At 41.2% G+C, this 17,853-nt stretch overlaps 1 protein-coding gene across 3 annotated transcripts in view; it reads left to right on the forward strand.

Moving 5' to 3' along the window:
- The window catches only part of LOC138692962 (zinc finger protein 665-like), a 130,305-nt gene that overhangs the window by 94,205 nt on the left and 18,247 nt on the right, over nt 1–17,853 (forward strand). Inside the window, exons 1-3 of one of the 3 annotated variants that reach the window (XM_069816382.1) lie at nt 9–123; nt 11,916–12,023; nt 15,442–15,579. In XM_069816382.1, coding sequence (XP_069672483.1) covers nt 11,931–12,023; nt 15,442–15,579 — 231 coding nt within the window. In that variant the 5' untranslated portion in view covers nt 9–123; nt 11,916–11,930. Of the gene's footprint in view, nt 1–8; nt 124–11,915; nt 12,024–15,441; nt 15,580–17,853 lie in introns of those variants that run through there. The other 2 variants (XM_069816383.1, XM_069816384.1) reach the window with 2 other exon arrangements.

The following is a 17,853-nucleotide window of genomic DNA, read 5'->3' on the forward strand; positions in this document are numbered from 1 at the left end:
TCCCTTGATCATAGCATTCATCCTCTGGAATCCCGTATTCTATTTCTTAATTAGGAATTGACGATCGCTAATTTGTGGTTCTTGTTGTGGTTCATTTTTGTTGTAATAGACTACTTTATAGAGGTAAGAATGAATTCCGTAGTATTGGGTTGTGCCTTCGGTGTAATTATCATTGGACGCCCTTATCATTTGACTCTTACCTATGTATTCTCCTATTCTATGAATTTTTCCTTTGTTACATCCAGTGGCGGCTCGTGGGTATTGAATTCAAGGGGGCTGCATAAAAAAATAAACCATGCAACTTACCTTATTTAAAGATTAGTTCCATGCGCCTTGTCTTGTAGGTTGCAAACTTTTGAATCCTCTTCTTATTAAACTCCGATGTCGCTTAACACTCTCTTCAAACACGAAAAGCAACGCTCTGGTTCGGAAGTTGTCATTGGTATGGTGATAGCTATGCGTAGTAGTTCCACAACTTCTGAAAATGAGGCCTGCAAGTTCTCAGATAGAAGAAACTGCAAGAGCTTGACTGCGTCACTGATATTTCTGAATTCTTGTCTCTGATACAACACAGTGAGTTCCTTTTCAATTTGTCTTTATCGAACGTTGGAAAAAGCTTCACATATGCATTTAGGCCATTTTCAGGAATTGAGCTTTTATAGCTTTCAAATTTTTCTTGACACAGAAGAGAAGATAATATCAGGTGATCTATTAACTGGAATCGGGTGTTAGCTTATGTGATAATGAGGTCACACACTTCCTTGGCTGCCGCAACCCTTGTCTGAATCCCTTCGACCTTACGACGCATTTTAGGGTTTTCATTTTCACATATCTCGCTGCTCAACTGTGCACTGTTCCGTATTGTCTGTATGGCATTAACAAAGCTTGATATGCAGAGTCGGCCTCGGTAGCATAGTCGGTTGCGGGTTCGATCCCGGCCCAGGTCGATGGCATTTAAGTGTGTTTAGATGAGACAGACTCGTGTCAGTGGATTTACTGGCATTAAAAGAATCCTGCAGGATAAAATTCCGGCACACCGGCGACGCTGCAGTTGCGAGTGTCGTTAAATAAACCAGAATTTAATTTTTTATATGCAGATTTGAATCTTAGAAATATCTAACTGGCGATGTTGTAGTTGGTTTTATAATATATCTACATGATACATCAATAAATGAAAAAAAAAAAAAAGAGCCAGAAATTGAATTCAGGATCTTCAAGAGTACGCACCAGGGCGCTTGCCTCATTTATTGTGATGTTAGATGTTTCAGATTCCATTATGGTTTGAAAACATTCTAGCAATTCTCATGAAAACATTTACTGTTCGTATTTTAATACTCCATCTTGTTGCCCCAGCTGATGGAATTGTCTTTGAAACACATTAATCTAATACAGGCTGTGTGGAGATCGAGAGAAGAAAGCAGGGATACTGGATAAATTAGCAAAAAAAATGCGAGCTTTGTAGGCTATTTTGTTCAGCGGCTCTTTCCATTATGAGTTTCAACTGATGGGCACTTAATTTGACATTTCTCCTGAATTGTTAAGGTGCTGAACTGAATAGACGGTAAATATTGTACAGCATTAAACATTGTTGCACTTGTCATACTCACAACATTAAAGAAAATGTATTTAAAACTGCGCGCTACTGATAAACTGCTGCAAATTCTGCAGCGCCTGGAACTCTGGATTCACGGCGAGGAGTAGCAGGGGGAGGGATAAAACTAACGCGCAAAGCATCCAAGACGATATTGGCAGCTCCAGGGGAGGAAGTGGCTTCACCAATCCGTCCTTGTCTCTCGTTTCGCTCTGGCTGCACCAGGGGAGGAAGTGACTTCACTAACGATTGCGTGCATGTCAATGAAAGCGAAATTAAAAAAAAAAAATTAGAGTCGCTAAATAAAGACTGTATAATAAATGTATTTCACAACATAAAACGAGTCAAGAGTCACAAATGTCTGGGGGTGCTGCAGCTCCGCAGCCCCCCTTCGAAAGCCACCCCTGGTTACATCTAATCTAATCTTACAATTCATGCTACTTTGGAAGGTTGTTATATTATTTGTAGGCTAAGTTATAATAATAGGGAGTGCGCACAAGTGTGCATAGATGATAATTCAGTTTTCAGCACTGAGTTTATATATTTTTTTATAACTTACACTACTAGAGGGCACTTGGAAAAATAACAATTAGAAAGTTTGCAGATACCTAGTTAAGAGGAAATACCATTGCAATTTGGTACTTTCACAAGAAGACTGAAATACTCAATAGTAAAATAAGTAGGCAAAATGGGGGATAAATCTATTGCTAATTACACTGGTCAACAATGATTTTGTTAAATGTACAATTTCTACTGTTTCTTATGTAATGCCATCTGCTGATTCCACAAAATGAAGTCAGAATTTTTCTACAATCCAGTATTTTTTGTCGCTAATGGGAAGAAAATATTTCATCATATTGCTTTAGCAATAATTGACCTATAACTTTGTATTGCTGTTGCCTGTAAAATCAGAATTCATAAAAATGAATTTTTATTCCTCATAAGAATGAGAGAGTTAGTAGGCCTATTAATTCTCAGTTGAGTTGGAACTTAAAATCATGAAACAAGTTTATAACCTATGATTTCTTTATCCTAATTTTAAGTCTGGTAAAAGTATCTTTAAAAGTGAAACATATTTCGAAATACTGTGTAAATCACAAAAAAATTTTTGTTACGTTTGTGATTAATTAACTTTGAAAGCACAAAAGTGAATTTTACTACATTAGTTAAAAGAGCTTACGAGTATTCTTTTGATTACAAAATATACGAGGATAGAAACTTGGTCCCTGAAATCGTTGGCTAAAAGGATCTCATCATATGCCTTTTCCAGTTCCAATGATATGCCGGGAACCTAAGGATCATTCAACAGACTGTTACTTTCTAGGAATCATCATTTAGTTTGTATGATTCTTCTAAGAATCATATAGATCAAAAGATTACGGAGAACTTGTCAGTGAGTTGATTCAGAACTATAACATGATGGTGTGTCACGTATCTCTCAAAATAACTTCTTGGATTCTTGTCTGTTCTTTCTTTCCTCAAAACCTTCGGGTAGTGAGCGACGAACATGGGGAGCGTTTTCATCAGGATTTTTCTGAAATGGTAAGGCACTACCAGAAAAAATGGAGCCCAAATATTCTGTCCGACTACTGCTGGACACTCAAAGGAGATGTTTGTCAAGCGAAATATAGCCTAAAATTTATTTCACACACATTTTTGGTAAATATGATCTTAGGTAAAATGTTACAAGGTATCAATACCAGAAAAGTCTAAAGTACATTTCACATAATTACTCTAAAACCCTGGGTGATAAAAAAAAATTTGAAAACAGATCTGAAATGAGCACGACAAATGATACAAAAATCGCCCATTCTTTATATTGTGAATTTTATTAGTAACAACAATGTAATTTATTCCTCACAACAATAATTCCTTTCTACAATTCGCCTTAAACGCTCTCGGCAACAATTGGAATTTTCACTCAACACAGTATTCGTTATAGCACTCCACCGACGACAATGACAACTTACTTGGACTATTACGCACAACAATGAACTGTTAATCTTAACTAATATTTACACAGTACTATTTACAAATCAGAACTACCAGTTCTCAGTTCACAGTTCTTCTATCTCAGTCACTCGAGTTCACAGTATCTCGTACCACAGACCTTCAGAGACAGTTCACTGTACTCGAACTCGGGTCCCTCCAACTGCGGTCCACTGCACTCGAACTCAGGTCCCTCCAACTGCGGTCCACTGCACTCGAACTCAGGCCTTCGGATGCTGACGCAGATGCGGACGCATACTCGAGTCGAACTCCGGCACACAAGTCTGGCTTGCTTGCTCTGGCTTACTCACTGACTGAATAACTGAAAACTGCTGTCGTTCCTTCGCGACCGTAATTTATAACCACAGCGACGTAGCCTCGAAAGTTCCACGCGTCTCTTGAGATGGCACTCCAGAGAAATCCAGAGCCCTCTCCTCTCTACCAGCACCAGATGCGCGCGCAAACTCGTCGCGTTGACGTAATACACCCTCTCTCTTCTCTCCACCGCGCGACGTCACTCAATGTTCCGTGGAGCCTGTGCGATCTGCTTTCTTGCGGGACGCTGGTCGTGAGTTCGAATCTCACGTCGCTGTCACATTGCTCCCTCCTTAGGACTGCTCGTCTCGGGCAGTCCCTTGGTAGGCTGCTAATCGGTCCAGATGCACCACCATCATCTTCCCTCGAGGTTGTCGCTGGATGCGGTACACCACGTCGTTGATCCGGGTCACCACGCGGTATGGTCCATCCCAGGCACGCTGCAGCTTTGGTGATTTCCCTTTGGTCCTGGTAGGTCGATACAGCCACACCAGGTCGCCCTCCTGGAATCCTGCAGAGTTGGCTAATCTGTCGTATCGCACTTTCATCCTGTCGCTGGCCATCTTGAGGTGCTCTCTGGCCAGTTGGTGAACTCCATTCAACCTCTCGGTGAGTTCTGCCACATAGTCAGTTGCTGGCTGGTCGGCGCTGGGTGGCGTGCCAAACAGCAGATCGCAGGGCAGGCGCAGCTCTCTCCCGAAGACCATGTTTGCCGGTGTCATCCCTGTTGTATCGTGGACCGAAGCTCTGTAGGCCAAGAGGAACAGTGGGACTCTGGCATCCCAGTCTCGTTGATGGTTGGACACCACCTTCCGCAGGTGCTCCTCCACGGTTTTGATGTATCGTTCCACCATGCCGTCGGACTGTGGGTGGAGGGGAGTGGTCCTGGTTTTATGCACCCCCAGACGCTCGAGCAATTCTCCCATCAAGTTGGATTCGAAGTTGCGCCCCTGATCGCTATGCAATTCCCGGGGCACCCCGAATCGGCAGATGAAGTTGTCAAGCGTCGGCCACCGTCGAAGCCTCTTGGTTGGGAATCGCGTACACCTCTGGCCATTTTGTGAAGTAATCCATGGCGACTAGCAGGTAGCGGTTTCCGCGATCCGTGACCGGGAACGGTCCAGCAACGTCGATGGCGATCCTCTCAAAAGGAGCTCCCACGTTGTACTGCTGCATGGCTCCCCTGCTGCGGGTCCTTGGTCCGCGACTGGCTGCACAGGTGTCGCATCTTCGGCACCATTGTTCCGTGTCTTTTCTCTGATGCAACCAATAGAACCTGTGCCTTAACTTGTCCAGCGTCCTATTGGCTCCCAGGTGGCCTCCAGTTACTCCAGCATGAGTCTCCTCCAGCACTTCCTTCACCTTGCTCTTGGGCAGGACAAGTTGTTCTATGTGGGTCCTTCCATCGGCCGACTCCCAAATCCTCTTCAGGATACCGTCCTTGACAGTGAAGGATTCCCACTGGGCCCAGTAGCTCTTGTAAGTGGTGCTACGGTTGGCGATATCGGCCCATACTGGTCTCTGGCCGGACTCCACATCACGCAGTAGCTGTCCAATGTTTGGTTCCTCCAGCTGCCCCCTCCTTATGGCGGCGTTATCCCATCCTGGGCTCGGCTGGGCGGCAATTGCTCGGACTGCGTGGGCGCCATCCCGCTCTTCTACTTTCAGGCAGTGTTTACAGCCATCCGGGCACGGGCGTCGTGATAAGGCATCAGCGTTGGAATGTTTCTTCCCTTGTCGGTGTTCGGAGGTGAAGTTGTACTCCTGCAGTCGTTGAACCCAACGGGCGGTCTGCCCCTCCAGATTCTTGAAGCCCAATAGCCAGGTGAGTGCAGAATGGTCTGTCCTCAGATGGAACTCCTGGCCATACAAATATTTGTGGAAATGCTTCAGGGCTTCCACAATAGCAAGAAGTTCTCTACGGGTCACGCAGTAGTTCCTCTCAGCCTTGGACAATGTTCGTCTGAAGTAGCCAATCACCCTCTCTTGCCCGTCCTGTTCCTGAGAGAGTACTCCGCCGATGCCTACGTTGCTAGCGTCCGTGTCGAGCGTGAACTTCCTTCCAGGGATGGGATATCCCAGTACAGGAGCAGTGCAGAGCGCCTCTTTCAGTGACTGGAAGGATGACTCCGCCTCGTCCGTCCACTGGAATTGTCGTTTCTCCTCGGTCAGCTGGGTTAGAGGCTTAGCGATGTTGGCATACCCAGCTACGAACCTTTTGTAATAAGTGCAGAGGCCGAGAAAGCGGCGCAACTCCTGTTTGTCCCTCGGTCTCGGCCATCCTCTGACGGCTTGTAGCTTCTCCGGGTCCGTGGCCACTCCGTTCGTCCCTACTACGTGCCCCAAGTAGCTGACCTTCTTCTGGAACAGACGACATTTCTTCGGGTTCAACTTCAGCCTGGCTTGTCGCAGTCTCTCGAACACTTTCCTCAGGTTCAACAGCTGTTCGCTGAAAGTTTTGCCCACCACGATGACGTCATCAAGGTACAGCAAATATGTGTCGTATGTCAGGCCTCTCATTACGGACTCCATTAGTCTCTGGAATGTAGCCGGGGCGTTGCAGAGGCCGAACGGCATAACGGTGAACTGCCATAGTCCCTGGCCTGTAGAGAATGCCGTTTTCTCCTTGTCCTCAGGATGTAGCGCCACCTGCCAGTATCCTGACTTGAGATCCAACGTCGAGAACCACTCTGCTCCGGCCAGGGTGTCCAAGGTGTCGTCAATTCGTGGAAGGGGAAAGCAGTCTTTCCTGGTGACGTCATTAAGTCTTCTGTAGTCCACGCAGAAACGCAGGTCCCCATTCTTCTTCTTCACCAGCACCACAGGTGATGACCAAGGGCTGTCGGATTCCTCGATGACTCCACTTGCTTTCATGCCCTCCAGTTGGCTGTCAATCTCCCTCTGTTTCGCTAGAGGGACGCGTCGAGGAGGCTGTCTGATTGGGCGAGAATTTCCGGTGTCGATGCGGTGCTGAACTTTCTCCGTTCTCCCGTAGTCGTTTTCAGACAGACTGAGCACGTCTTGAAAATCTGTCAGTAGATCGTGGACTTGTCTTCTTTCTCTTTTGCTTAAATTCGCCGGCAATTCTCGAGTCAGCTCTTTCAGTGATGGGTCTAGATCTGGACGTGGTCGGTGACACTCCTCGTTATCTGCCAGAGACGTCACAGACACCACCGGCTCGACGCAACCTAGTACAGTTCCACTAGGCACCTCCTTGTCCCGATTGGTGACATTCAGGACCCTCACCGGTACCACCTTCTGATTCGGGAGTAGGGATCTGGCCACATAAACCCCATATATCGGAGTTGTTTGTGAATCGAGGAGCAGGTTTCTCTTAGGTTGTCCGTCCAGTCTTGCCGTCACCACCATCTCGCAGCCTGCTGGGATTGTCACATGATTCTCCAAGGTAAGTCTGCTGGCCATGGGTTGGTCTTCGACGTCCCTCAGGAACACTTCATCCTGACCAAAACGCAGGATACGGCGCCTGACGTCCACCGTTGCATCGAAGATCCGCATGGCGTCGAGTCCCAGGATGACGTCTTCAGTGATGTTGGCTACGAACACCCACATCTCCAGTCTCCTCTTTCCCAAGGTCAAATCCAGGAAAACCTCTTTCTGGATGGGCAGGCTCTCGCCCGAGGCAGTACGTAGCTCATATCGGCGCAGCGGCGTCCTCCCAGGTAGTCCACGCACGACTTCCGGTCTGGCGATGGTGAGCGACGCCCCGGTGTCTACCAGTACTCTGCATGGGCGGCCTCTTATCCATCCGTCAGCAATCAGCCCATCGTCGCATCTTCTGTTAACCGTCTTCAAGATCAGCCGAGGGGATGGTGATGACGGCGCCGACGTGCCCCTCATCGCATCGGCCCCTTTTAGTTTTCCTGTTTGTGACCAGATCGGTCACAGTCCCTCCTCAGGTGTCCAGGCTCGCCGCAGGACCAGCAGGTAGGCACTCCTCGTCTTCGTCGCTCGGGTGATTTCGGTTGACGCTCCTCGACGTCGGCCGCCGCGACGCTCCTAATCCGGTGCAATGCCGAGACGTTCGCAGTCAACTTGGCTGCCTCCATCCTGAGGGCCGCCGCCAGAGCTGCGTTGATGGTGCGATGCTCTGCTAAGAGTAGCTGTTGTCTTATTTCCGGGTCTCGAACTCCGCTTCCGAAGGTGTAGGCCGCCTCTCCAGCGATGAAATCATTAGGTAGGCCCCTGAGGGCCTTATGGGCCAGTTGTTCCACCGCCATCGCGAATTCTTGTAGGGACTCGCCTGACTGTTGGACCCTCGTTTTTAGTTGGGTCCTAAATGCTGCAGCAAGTTGATGGTCACCATAACGTCCCTCCAGGGCCGCCATTATCTCAGCGGCTGTCCCATCTTCTGGAACGCTGTGAAGAATCTCCGACGCCTGTCCTTGAAGCGCGGTCAGCAGCTGAGTAGTCTTCTCCGCTGGGGTCCACCCATTATGTGCTGCGGTGGCCTCGAACTGGCGACGGAATATCGCCCAAGACGTCGTACCGTCGAACTTCGGCGTCTTGACGTTGTGATGTCTGGCTGAAGGCGATGATTCCGCAGGGCCACTATATGGAGTCCTCAACTCTGTGGCCGCTTCTTGCATGGCACGTCGAACCTCCTCGGCAACTATCTGTTTATGTTCTGTAGCCTGGCGATCCACCAACGCGAGAATGTGCTTGTTTTCTTCAGCATGTCGGTCCATCAACGTGAGTATGTGCTTGTTTTCTTCAGCATGTCGGTCCATCACCTCACTCGTCTGCTCTTGACGACGCTCGAGATCGCGGATTTTTCCGTCGAAATGGTCTACATCCTGTCTCAACTCGGCTACTGTCTCGTTTATAGTTGCAAATTCTGGTTTAGTTTATCCAGATCGGCCTTAAGTTCGTCTTTCACAATGGCGACAATTCCATCTACGTGGGCCGAAACACTTTCGATTTGTGTAGTGACGTCATCTTTCACTCCGCTTATGTCGCCTTTCACTCCGCTTATGTCACTTTTCATCTCTGTTTTCACTTCGCTTATGTCACTTTTCATCTCCGTTTTCACATCACTTATGTCGTTCTTAACCTCACTGATGTGCCTGTTCATGTCGTTCATGTTATCTTTTACTTCACTGATATCGTTCTTCATTTCTGCTTTTACTGCACTTATGTCGTTTTTCATTTCAGCTTTCATTTCCGCGATGGCTTGCAGCATTTGCTGTAGGTTCTCCATTGTCGATAATGTCCCGATTCTGACACCAGTGTGAATTTTATTAGTAACAACAATGTAATTTATTCCTCACAACAATAATTCCTTTCTACAATTCGCCTTAAACGCTCTCGGCAACAATTGGAATTTTCACTCAACACAGTATTCGTTATAGCACTCCACCGACGACAATGACAACTTACTTGGACTATTACGCACAACAATGAACTGTTAATCTTAACTAATATTTACACAGTACTATTTACGAATCAGAACTACCAGTTCTCAGTTCACAGTTCTTCTATCTCAGTCACTCGAGTTCACAGTATCTCGTACCACAGACCTTCAGAGACAGTTCACTGTACTCGAACTCGGGTCCCTCCAACTGCGGTCCACTGCACTCGAACTCAGGTCCCTCCAACTGCGGTCCACTGCACTCGAACTCAGGCCTTCGGATGCTGACGCAGATGCGGACGCACACTCGAGTCGAACTCCGGCACACAAGTCTGGCTTGCTTGCTCTGGCTTACTCACTGACTGAATAACTGAAAACTGCTGTCGTTCCTTCGCGACCGTAATTTATAACCACAGCGACGTAGCCTCGAAAGTTCCACGCGTCTCTTGAGATGGCACTCCAGAGAAATCCAGAGCCCTCTCCTCTCTACCAGCACCAGATGCGCGCGCAAACTCGTCGCGTTGACGTAATACACCATCTCTCTTCTCTCCACCGCGCGACGTCACTCAATGTTCCGTGGAGCCTGTGCGATCTGCTTTCTTGCGGGACGCTGGTCGTGAGTTCGAATCTCACGTCGCTGTCACAATATTTTAACAAAAAATATGTTTAATTTTGTTGGCCAATGTTATAGACCCATATCAACTTTTCAAAAGTGCTACAGAGATGAAAGATTACGCCTTTATTATTTTTTTAACCTTGCAATATACGTATTACCGCAGTTTTAAGACCATTTTGAATTTTGAAATCAAAACGCGACACAATGCTGCTGTTAGGAGTTGGTTGGGGTTCTGAATTATTTAAGTTCAATATCATATGCCAAAATGATATTTTATGGTTGATTGTGTAGATCATAATATATTGATAAAGAACAAAAATATAACGTTTTATGGCATTATAGATGTAGAAGATATATTTGATTGGTTTGCAGATTACTTATCAAAAATGAAACACAGTGCAGAACAGATGCATTTTGGTGCCACCTGCATATTCTATCATATCGAATATATGTACGGTATCCTTTTTATTATTATTTCAAGTATGCCATTTTGACAAATCCAAAACCACACAAACATATTTCATTTAGTAAAAGCAACAATTAAATTATGCTTTTATTAGTAATTTTGTTACATACACATATTTTATTCAAAATAAAATTATTACCAAAGGTACAAACTAAATAGATATGAAAACACAGTAACATTCATTCATCTTTAAAGTAATACAATACTAACATTATTAAAACAATGAAATGAAATTCATATTTGTAAGATACAATAACACCCTTACAGTGGCAGCTATCTTACCAGTGTATCTCAACATACCCATCACCTCAATTTATTAGAACCAAAATTTTTATAAGATTTTGTTTTTTTCCTCAGGCCACTGTAAACCTAAACACATTTTCCAGGTACATTGAGTATAATTATTGTATATTACCAGTGTATCTTAACATACCCATCACCTCAGTTGGAACCAAAATTTTTATGGGTTTATACTTTTTTCTCAGGACACTGTTAAACATAAACACATTTCCTCAAGTACATTGAGTATAATAATTGTATCTTACCAGTGTATCTCAACATACCCATCACCTCAATTGGAACCACAATGTTTATGAGATTATGTTTTTTCCTCAGGACACTGTTAAACCGTTTACATTTCCCCGGTACAATGAGTATAGTTATTGTATCTTACCAGTGTATCTCAACATGCCCATCACCTCAATTTGTATAAGATTATGTTTTTTCCTCAGGACACTGTTAAACCTAAACAAATTTCCCTAGGTACACTGAGTATAGTTATTGTATCTTACCAGTGTATCTCAACATACCCATCACCTCAATTTGTAAAAGCTTTTTTTTCTCTTGACACTGTTAAACCTAAACAGGTACATTGAGTATAGTTATTTTATGTTACCAGTGTATCTCAACGTACCCATCATCTCAATTGGAACCAAAATTTTTATAAGAATATGTTTTTTTCCTCAGTTACTGTTAAACCTAAACACATATCCCCATCTACATCAATCTGATAAATGAACATAGAAGAGTTGAGATATTTTGGACATTGAACTGTAAGAAAAATGTGTTATAATACGCAATTGACTTGTGAGCACTTAATATTTCCGGCAAAATTGCTATAGCAAAGAGAATTTAAATGCACTCACTATCTTTATCTAAAAATTCACTTTTAATTGTATATCTGTCATTTGAAACGCAGACCACAATGTTTGGTTTTAATCATAGCTCATAGTGAACACATTGTTGTGTGAATACTTTTAATGTTCAGCTACAGATTGATTAAATTAAATAAATTACTTAGGTATTCCTAGTAATAGTGATGTTTAGTAGTTTTCAGATAGGTTTACTCCCAGGCGCATGCCTAGATAAACACACGCCTAAAGGGCTTATACAGGACTGGGATCTTATTCTGTACATAAGTTATATGCATAATCAAATTCATAAAGATATAATCACTAATACTGAAGGTATTCTATATTTTTGTCTGAAATATAATTAGTCAGAATAAATTCGCATGTTGAAGAAAATTATATATTATATGTTGTAATCACTGAGCATAAGCCTCTTTCAGCAGCTTACAGTCACAATGGATGTAATCAAGAAGGAATCTGAGGTTGACCCTTTGGCTATACAATGGAGTGATGAGTATGATACAACTGAGAAGAAGCCCGTTTCAGAGGTAAATTTAGAGTGACTGGTTATAATTTCTATTTGTTTAACATTGTAGATACATGCTTCTTTTTTTACTCTTACATTTTATTTTAAGAGCTGATAATGAGTGCTGGTTTAGACTGAGTTTTAAGATAACCTTCGAAGGAAATCCTTTTCATAAATCCTCTTAATTTGTTAATGTCTTCTATTTTTAATGAATATAGTATGTGAGATCAAAAAGCTGAATTCTCTTACAACAGAATAGCTACTTGCATATTTGTCAAATATGTGCTGTAGAACAGATATACCTCCAGAGTAGCACCATCTCAACAAACTTACGTGAGCCCTTTTGATGGTATCAATCAACTATTACTAAAACAGGACATCTTTTTACAATAATATAAGTACACAAGATAATTTAATTGTAGTGTGTAGTCATTAAGATTAGCATATACCCATATACCAAATTCATTACTCTCTTTTACTTTGCTAGTCAGATGTGTGATTTACATGCAGTATAAGTCCATGTTAATACAAATGTAGCGAAATATTTCCAGCTGAAACAGTAGCAATAATAAAGTATGTTAAGCTGCTTTGCAATATATGTATTAGTGTTCTGCTTTGATTATTAAAGAGCAGTTGATATGCTTTACTGTGTTAGTGTGTTAGCGGGGAATAACTGTGTACTCTTTTTGGTAAGCATTCGACTTTTTTAGAATGGGTTATTGAAGGGAAAAAATCGAAAATAAAGTTTATTTCAAATATTGATCAAAATTGCAAGAATGAAGAAACAACTATTCGAAACATTGTTCGTGAATAAAAATCAATCATATGAGCTCAGATATCACAAGTGGTAAAGAAATTTTTATATAATTCACAATTATTTGATTTTTCGTGTGCCTGTACCAGATTAAAATGAGGTTATCATTGATTCTGTGTGAAACATTGCTCTATGTTGATGTACAGTGAGGTCACAAAATGGGCATACCCCGCATGTATTCTTATTTCACTTTGTGAATGTTTAATGTGAATGTTGGTAACCCCATGTGTATATTGGTACTATGCTACCATGACAATCGTGCATTATAAAGAGGATCTGCAGATAATCAAGTTCTTGCCAACCTCACAATACCTGATAATGTTCTCTGGGAGTTCATCTAGGACAAAGTGCGAAATCACCGCTATAACACAATGGCACAATTACAAGCAACTGTGGAAGTTACCTTCAACGAAGTGACCCTCGATTATATCTGCAAAACATCTGCCAGGACATGGCGCAGAATTCAGCTGTGCTATGAAAATGAAGATGTTCATACCAATATCTTGGATCGTTAAACTATCAGATACATGTCCATATTAATCAATCAACCATACCCATTGTAGTGTCGTTGTGTCACTTTGTGACCTCACTGTTCATGTTACTGACCTTATATATTGAAATATATTCGCCGTTATTGCAACAGAGTTTCTATGAAAGAGCGTTATATTATAATTATTTATGATTTATAGTACATTCTACAAGAACCCAAGATGTTTATCTTCAAATTTCGACTCCTGGAGGGCTAAAAAAGTAGGTAAATGTGCTTGTTATTTGCAAAAACACATATATACATACATTCATATTTATGAATATATTCTGAAATGGGTAAATGTAATTATTCTATGAGGTAAATTTTATGTAACTACCTCTTTTGACCTCGTTATGTACCAAAATTGTATCAGTATGTAATTACTTAATTCTGATCCAGTTGTATGTTCAAGTATATATAAGCATGTTTTAATCTTGGTTGAGTGTAAGAGAAGGCCTTACGGCCTTAACTCTGCCAGGTTAAATAACACCATTATTATTATTATTATTATTATTATTATTATTATTATTATTATTATTATTATTATTTCTCATAGATACATTTATACTTCCTTACGTTGAGGAGCATAAGCTTCTTCACTTGTTGAATTTCCCACCTCTGTTTGTAAACATTCTTCTTCGCTTGTTGATTTGTCGACCTTACTTCCAGTCCCAGCAACTTCACTAATTATTTCAATTTTTGAAATCTTATGGCAAAAGCGTTCTTAAATAGTATCACCTACGACTAAATGTGGGACCTTTTTACGCATGCTACTTGTCACTTTTCTTTTACAGACTTGTGACGAATGTTTTTATTTTTAAAGTCCGAAAGTGTTGCAACACCACAGATGACTCCAACTTTTCGTCTTTAATTTAGGCATATTGAACACTTACAACTTACAATGACAGAAGAGATCAAAATCGCCGTCTAAACTGATGGGCTAAAGTTAAAATGACAGAACAGAACAAAATCACCCTCTAAACTGAAGAGAAAAAGTTGCGCCGAGATTATAACAGGAAAAAAACAAACTCTCACGTGAAATCTATCAGCATGCCATTGAGCGGATGTCGTAACATCAGGCATTTGTCATATCGATTGCTAAGCACGCGTTTGGGTGTCTGGTATGAGCGCGTGATGTAATACACTGCACACGACTTTTATCCTTAATGGCAACATTTGCAATTCTGGTTTATTTAATATTTCCCCATGTATTAGAGATCCCATCATAACATTTTTGTGATAGATTAGGAAATTGTTTATCTCACCGTAAAAATAGAACATGGTAAAAAAATTATTGAATTTGAAAATATTAACATTTCTTTATTTTGCTGTGAGTTTTAATAGAAGTAAGTTTAAATATATAGAGTCACCATTGTATTGGCACAATTTTTACGTTGATACAATGAAGCATGTCATTTTGATAATATTTTTAACAATAGTCTACATATCAACTATCAACTCCCCGAATATTTCACCCTTCACTACTTATCAACCATTGGTGAGATGAAGTTCATATCAGGCCATTTAACTATTTATTATTATGACATTCATTTACTAGAATATTTAAAAAATCCAGAACTTGACGGTACAAATTATAAAATTTTGTATGGAATGACCCAGCAAGTTTTCAAGACTGAGGTTAGGAAAACAAGCCAATAACCACATGGATTCATAGCTAGTGTAACAGGGTTTAAAAGTACAGATATAAGTTCTTAATCGTGTGTGTGTAAAGAATTAAAAATATTTCATTAATTTAAAAATTACTTATGTTTTACGCTCAAAAACAGTTTTTTTTTTAATAAAATCTCTCCAGATTGTTTCAACAAAAAGTAAATCATTCACAGAACAGCCGAATGATGAAATTATTAGAGTGGTCAACTGCGACAACAAAAATCCTACCACATAATCTTGAAAATAAACCAAGTGTCCCCAGGTACAACTTCTCCCTAGGTACAACAGCATACAATACTGTATGTCGCATGTACCTTAATTAGCAATCAACCCTCGTATGAGGAACAGAGTGCAGCATGTAGCACTCGGAATCACATTCTTACAAGCTGTTATATTTTAAGTATGCATTGTCTTTGTCTTCTACAGAAAAGTAATATATTGGATCTCCAAGTGGTCGGAATAAAGACGGAGAATGTGGACCACAGCTGTGATCTCACATCTAATATTGAAGTTGAGGAAACTGCAGTGCCTACTAATTTTGTTACGAAAAAGTGTAAAGTTGAGGTATGTTAATTCAGTAGGGTTCATTATTCATATTGTATTCTTTTTCTTACAGAATGTTACTATATCAATACCAGAGGGATTTTAGCATATGAAAAAGTCGTTAATATTTTTTATGTAAAACCATTTTACTCTATGTAATTGAACTGTGGTTATATGCACAGATATATAAACACAATCTACAGGATGACATATAAATACACTCTACAGAGTGATTCAGAAACATCGTACAAAACTTTAGGATATTATTTCTGACGCCATTCTGATAAATATATGTCAATACTTCTGAAATTGAATAAGCTACAACCTCTCCCCATCTCTGGGTGTTAAACATAAACGTGGAAGCTATTAAGGTTTAAGCATTTAAATTATCTACGAAAATGATACTGGGTGTACATCACATATTCGTATGAGGTCTCGCCCACCTCATTGAATATTACACGACTACTCTGAAATAACCAATATGTATTATTACTATTTAATACGAGAAAAATTCGTACCGGCACCGGAAATCGAACCCAAGACCTCTCAGCTCTGCGCGCTGAGCTCTCTTTCCAACTGAGCTATGCCGGGACACGATACACGGCGCCGGCCGAACCCCTCTCGTAAACCAGAGCTGAGAGGTCCTGGGTTCGATTCCCGGTGCCGGTACGAATTTTTCTCGTATTAAATAGTAATAATACACATTGGCTACTTCAGAGTAGTGGTGTAATATTCAATGAGGTGGGCGAGACCTCATACGAATATGTGGTGTATTAACTGTTAGCAGTTTTCACAAACCGATGTTGAATATGGCCATTAAGTCATTTAAATATGCGCTCCTGCATATATGACGTGTATCGTCTCAAATGCAGGTAGTAAGCCCATAAAGAGCATTACGAGAGGGGTTCGGCCGGCGCCGTGTATCGTGTCCCGGCATAGCTCAGTTGGAAAGAGCGCTCAGCGCGCATAGCTGAGAGGTCCTGGGTTCGATTCCCGGTGTCGGTACGAATTTTTCTCCTATTAAATAGTAATGATACTGGGTGTATTATAAAATCATTGCAGAACATCGACTTTATTACTAACCTGAAAAATCTGTATTGAAGCCGATTTTCAAAAACCTCATCCTCTGCAGCAATACACGCAGTTACCCAAATGTGAACTGCATGTGCTACATTTACTAACTTGCATTGTAGACCACGAATCTCCTTGGTCGCTAGACAGATACATTGTGCCAACTCTTCTCATGTGTTCACTCCCACACTTCTGTACACAGTGTCTTTAAACGAAGCCCAGAAACAATATTGTAATGGACTCAAATCCGAAGTTCTTGCTAGCCAAGTAACTGGACCACCACGGTCTATCCTGTGTCCTGGGAAGTTAGGCAGTGGGCCATGCCTCTGGGTACATTATTCTTCGTTTGCATTTGTTACGGCATTTCCTCCAATAATTGAGATAATTCCTCATTGCACATTGCAATGTGCCTGAACTTACATACTACAATCTCATGGCGATTTTCGGACCAAACATGTGAATTTTGCATGTGAGTCATTCCACGTTATATCACACAAAATAGATTGATTTTTGACTTTCATATGACTTATTGGATTTACATTACTTTTATTAACTCTATTTGTCTAATGAACTAATATATGTGTCTTTACTTCAATGTAATCTTTATTTCCGTATTTCTCTGCCCAATGGCAGATCTTTCATTTAAAACCCAACTTTCTCCAATCTTTCCTATTTTTTGCATTCCTCTTAGTCTCTATATACAATCCATATATCTTAATGTCGTCTATATTGTAAAAATATTGCATGTTAAAATTTGTTAGAAATTATGCACAATATAACATTTATAGCATCGTATTTCTAAGAATATTAATGTTAATATTTTTGAAAAGCTGTCTTTAGTTAATTGTCTACCGACTGGTTTTAATGTAATTATTAAAGATAATTTGTTTTGATTCATTTGTTAAAATTTGGATATCAATATGAAATAGTAGCACTAGAAATCTGAAAACATTTCTACTAAATGCACTGAAGTAGGCTATTCCTAATAACTGCAGAAAAATTACAATTGGATATCTAATGGTTTGATGGAAGTTTAATTACTTAGAAAACAATGTGTAGCACAGTGATGCAGCAACAGTGGACTGGAGAACCATTGACTGCATGTGGGTTGTCTTATTAGCTACATACTGTTGCTGTGACTCGTGAATGCGTGCTTGCCTTCAGAAAATAAATTGTTGCTAATGTCCATATGCAAATTCTGTATTTTTTTCAATGCTGCAATTT

The sequence above is a fragment of the Periplaneta americana genome, chromosome 17, assembly GCF_040183065.1.
Source record: "Periplaneta americana isolate PAMFEO1 chromosome 17, P.americana_PAMFEO1_priV1, whole genome shotgun sequence".
Taxonomy (NCBI): Eukaryota; Metazoa; Arthropoda; class Insecta; order Blattodea; family Blattidae; genus Periplaneta; species Periplaneta americana.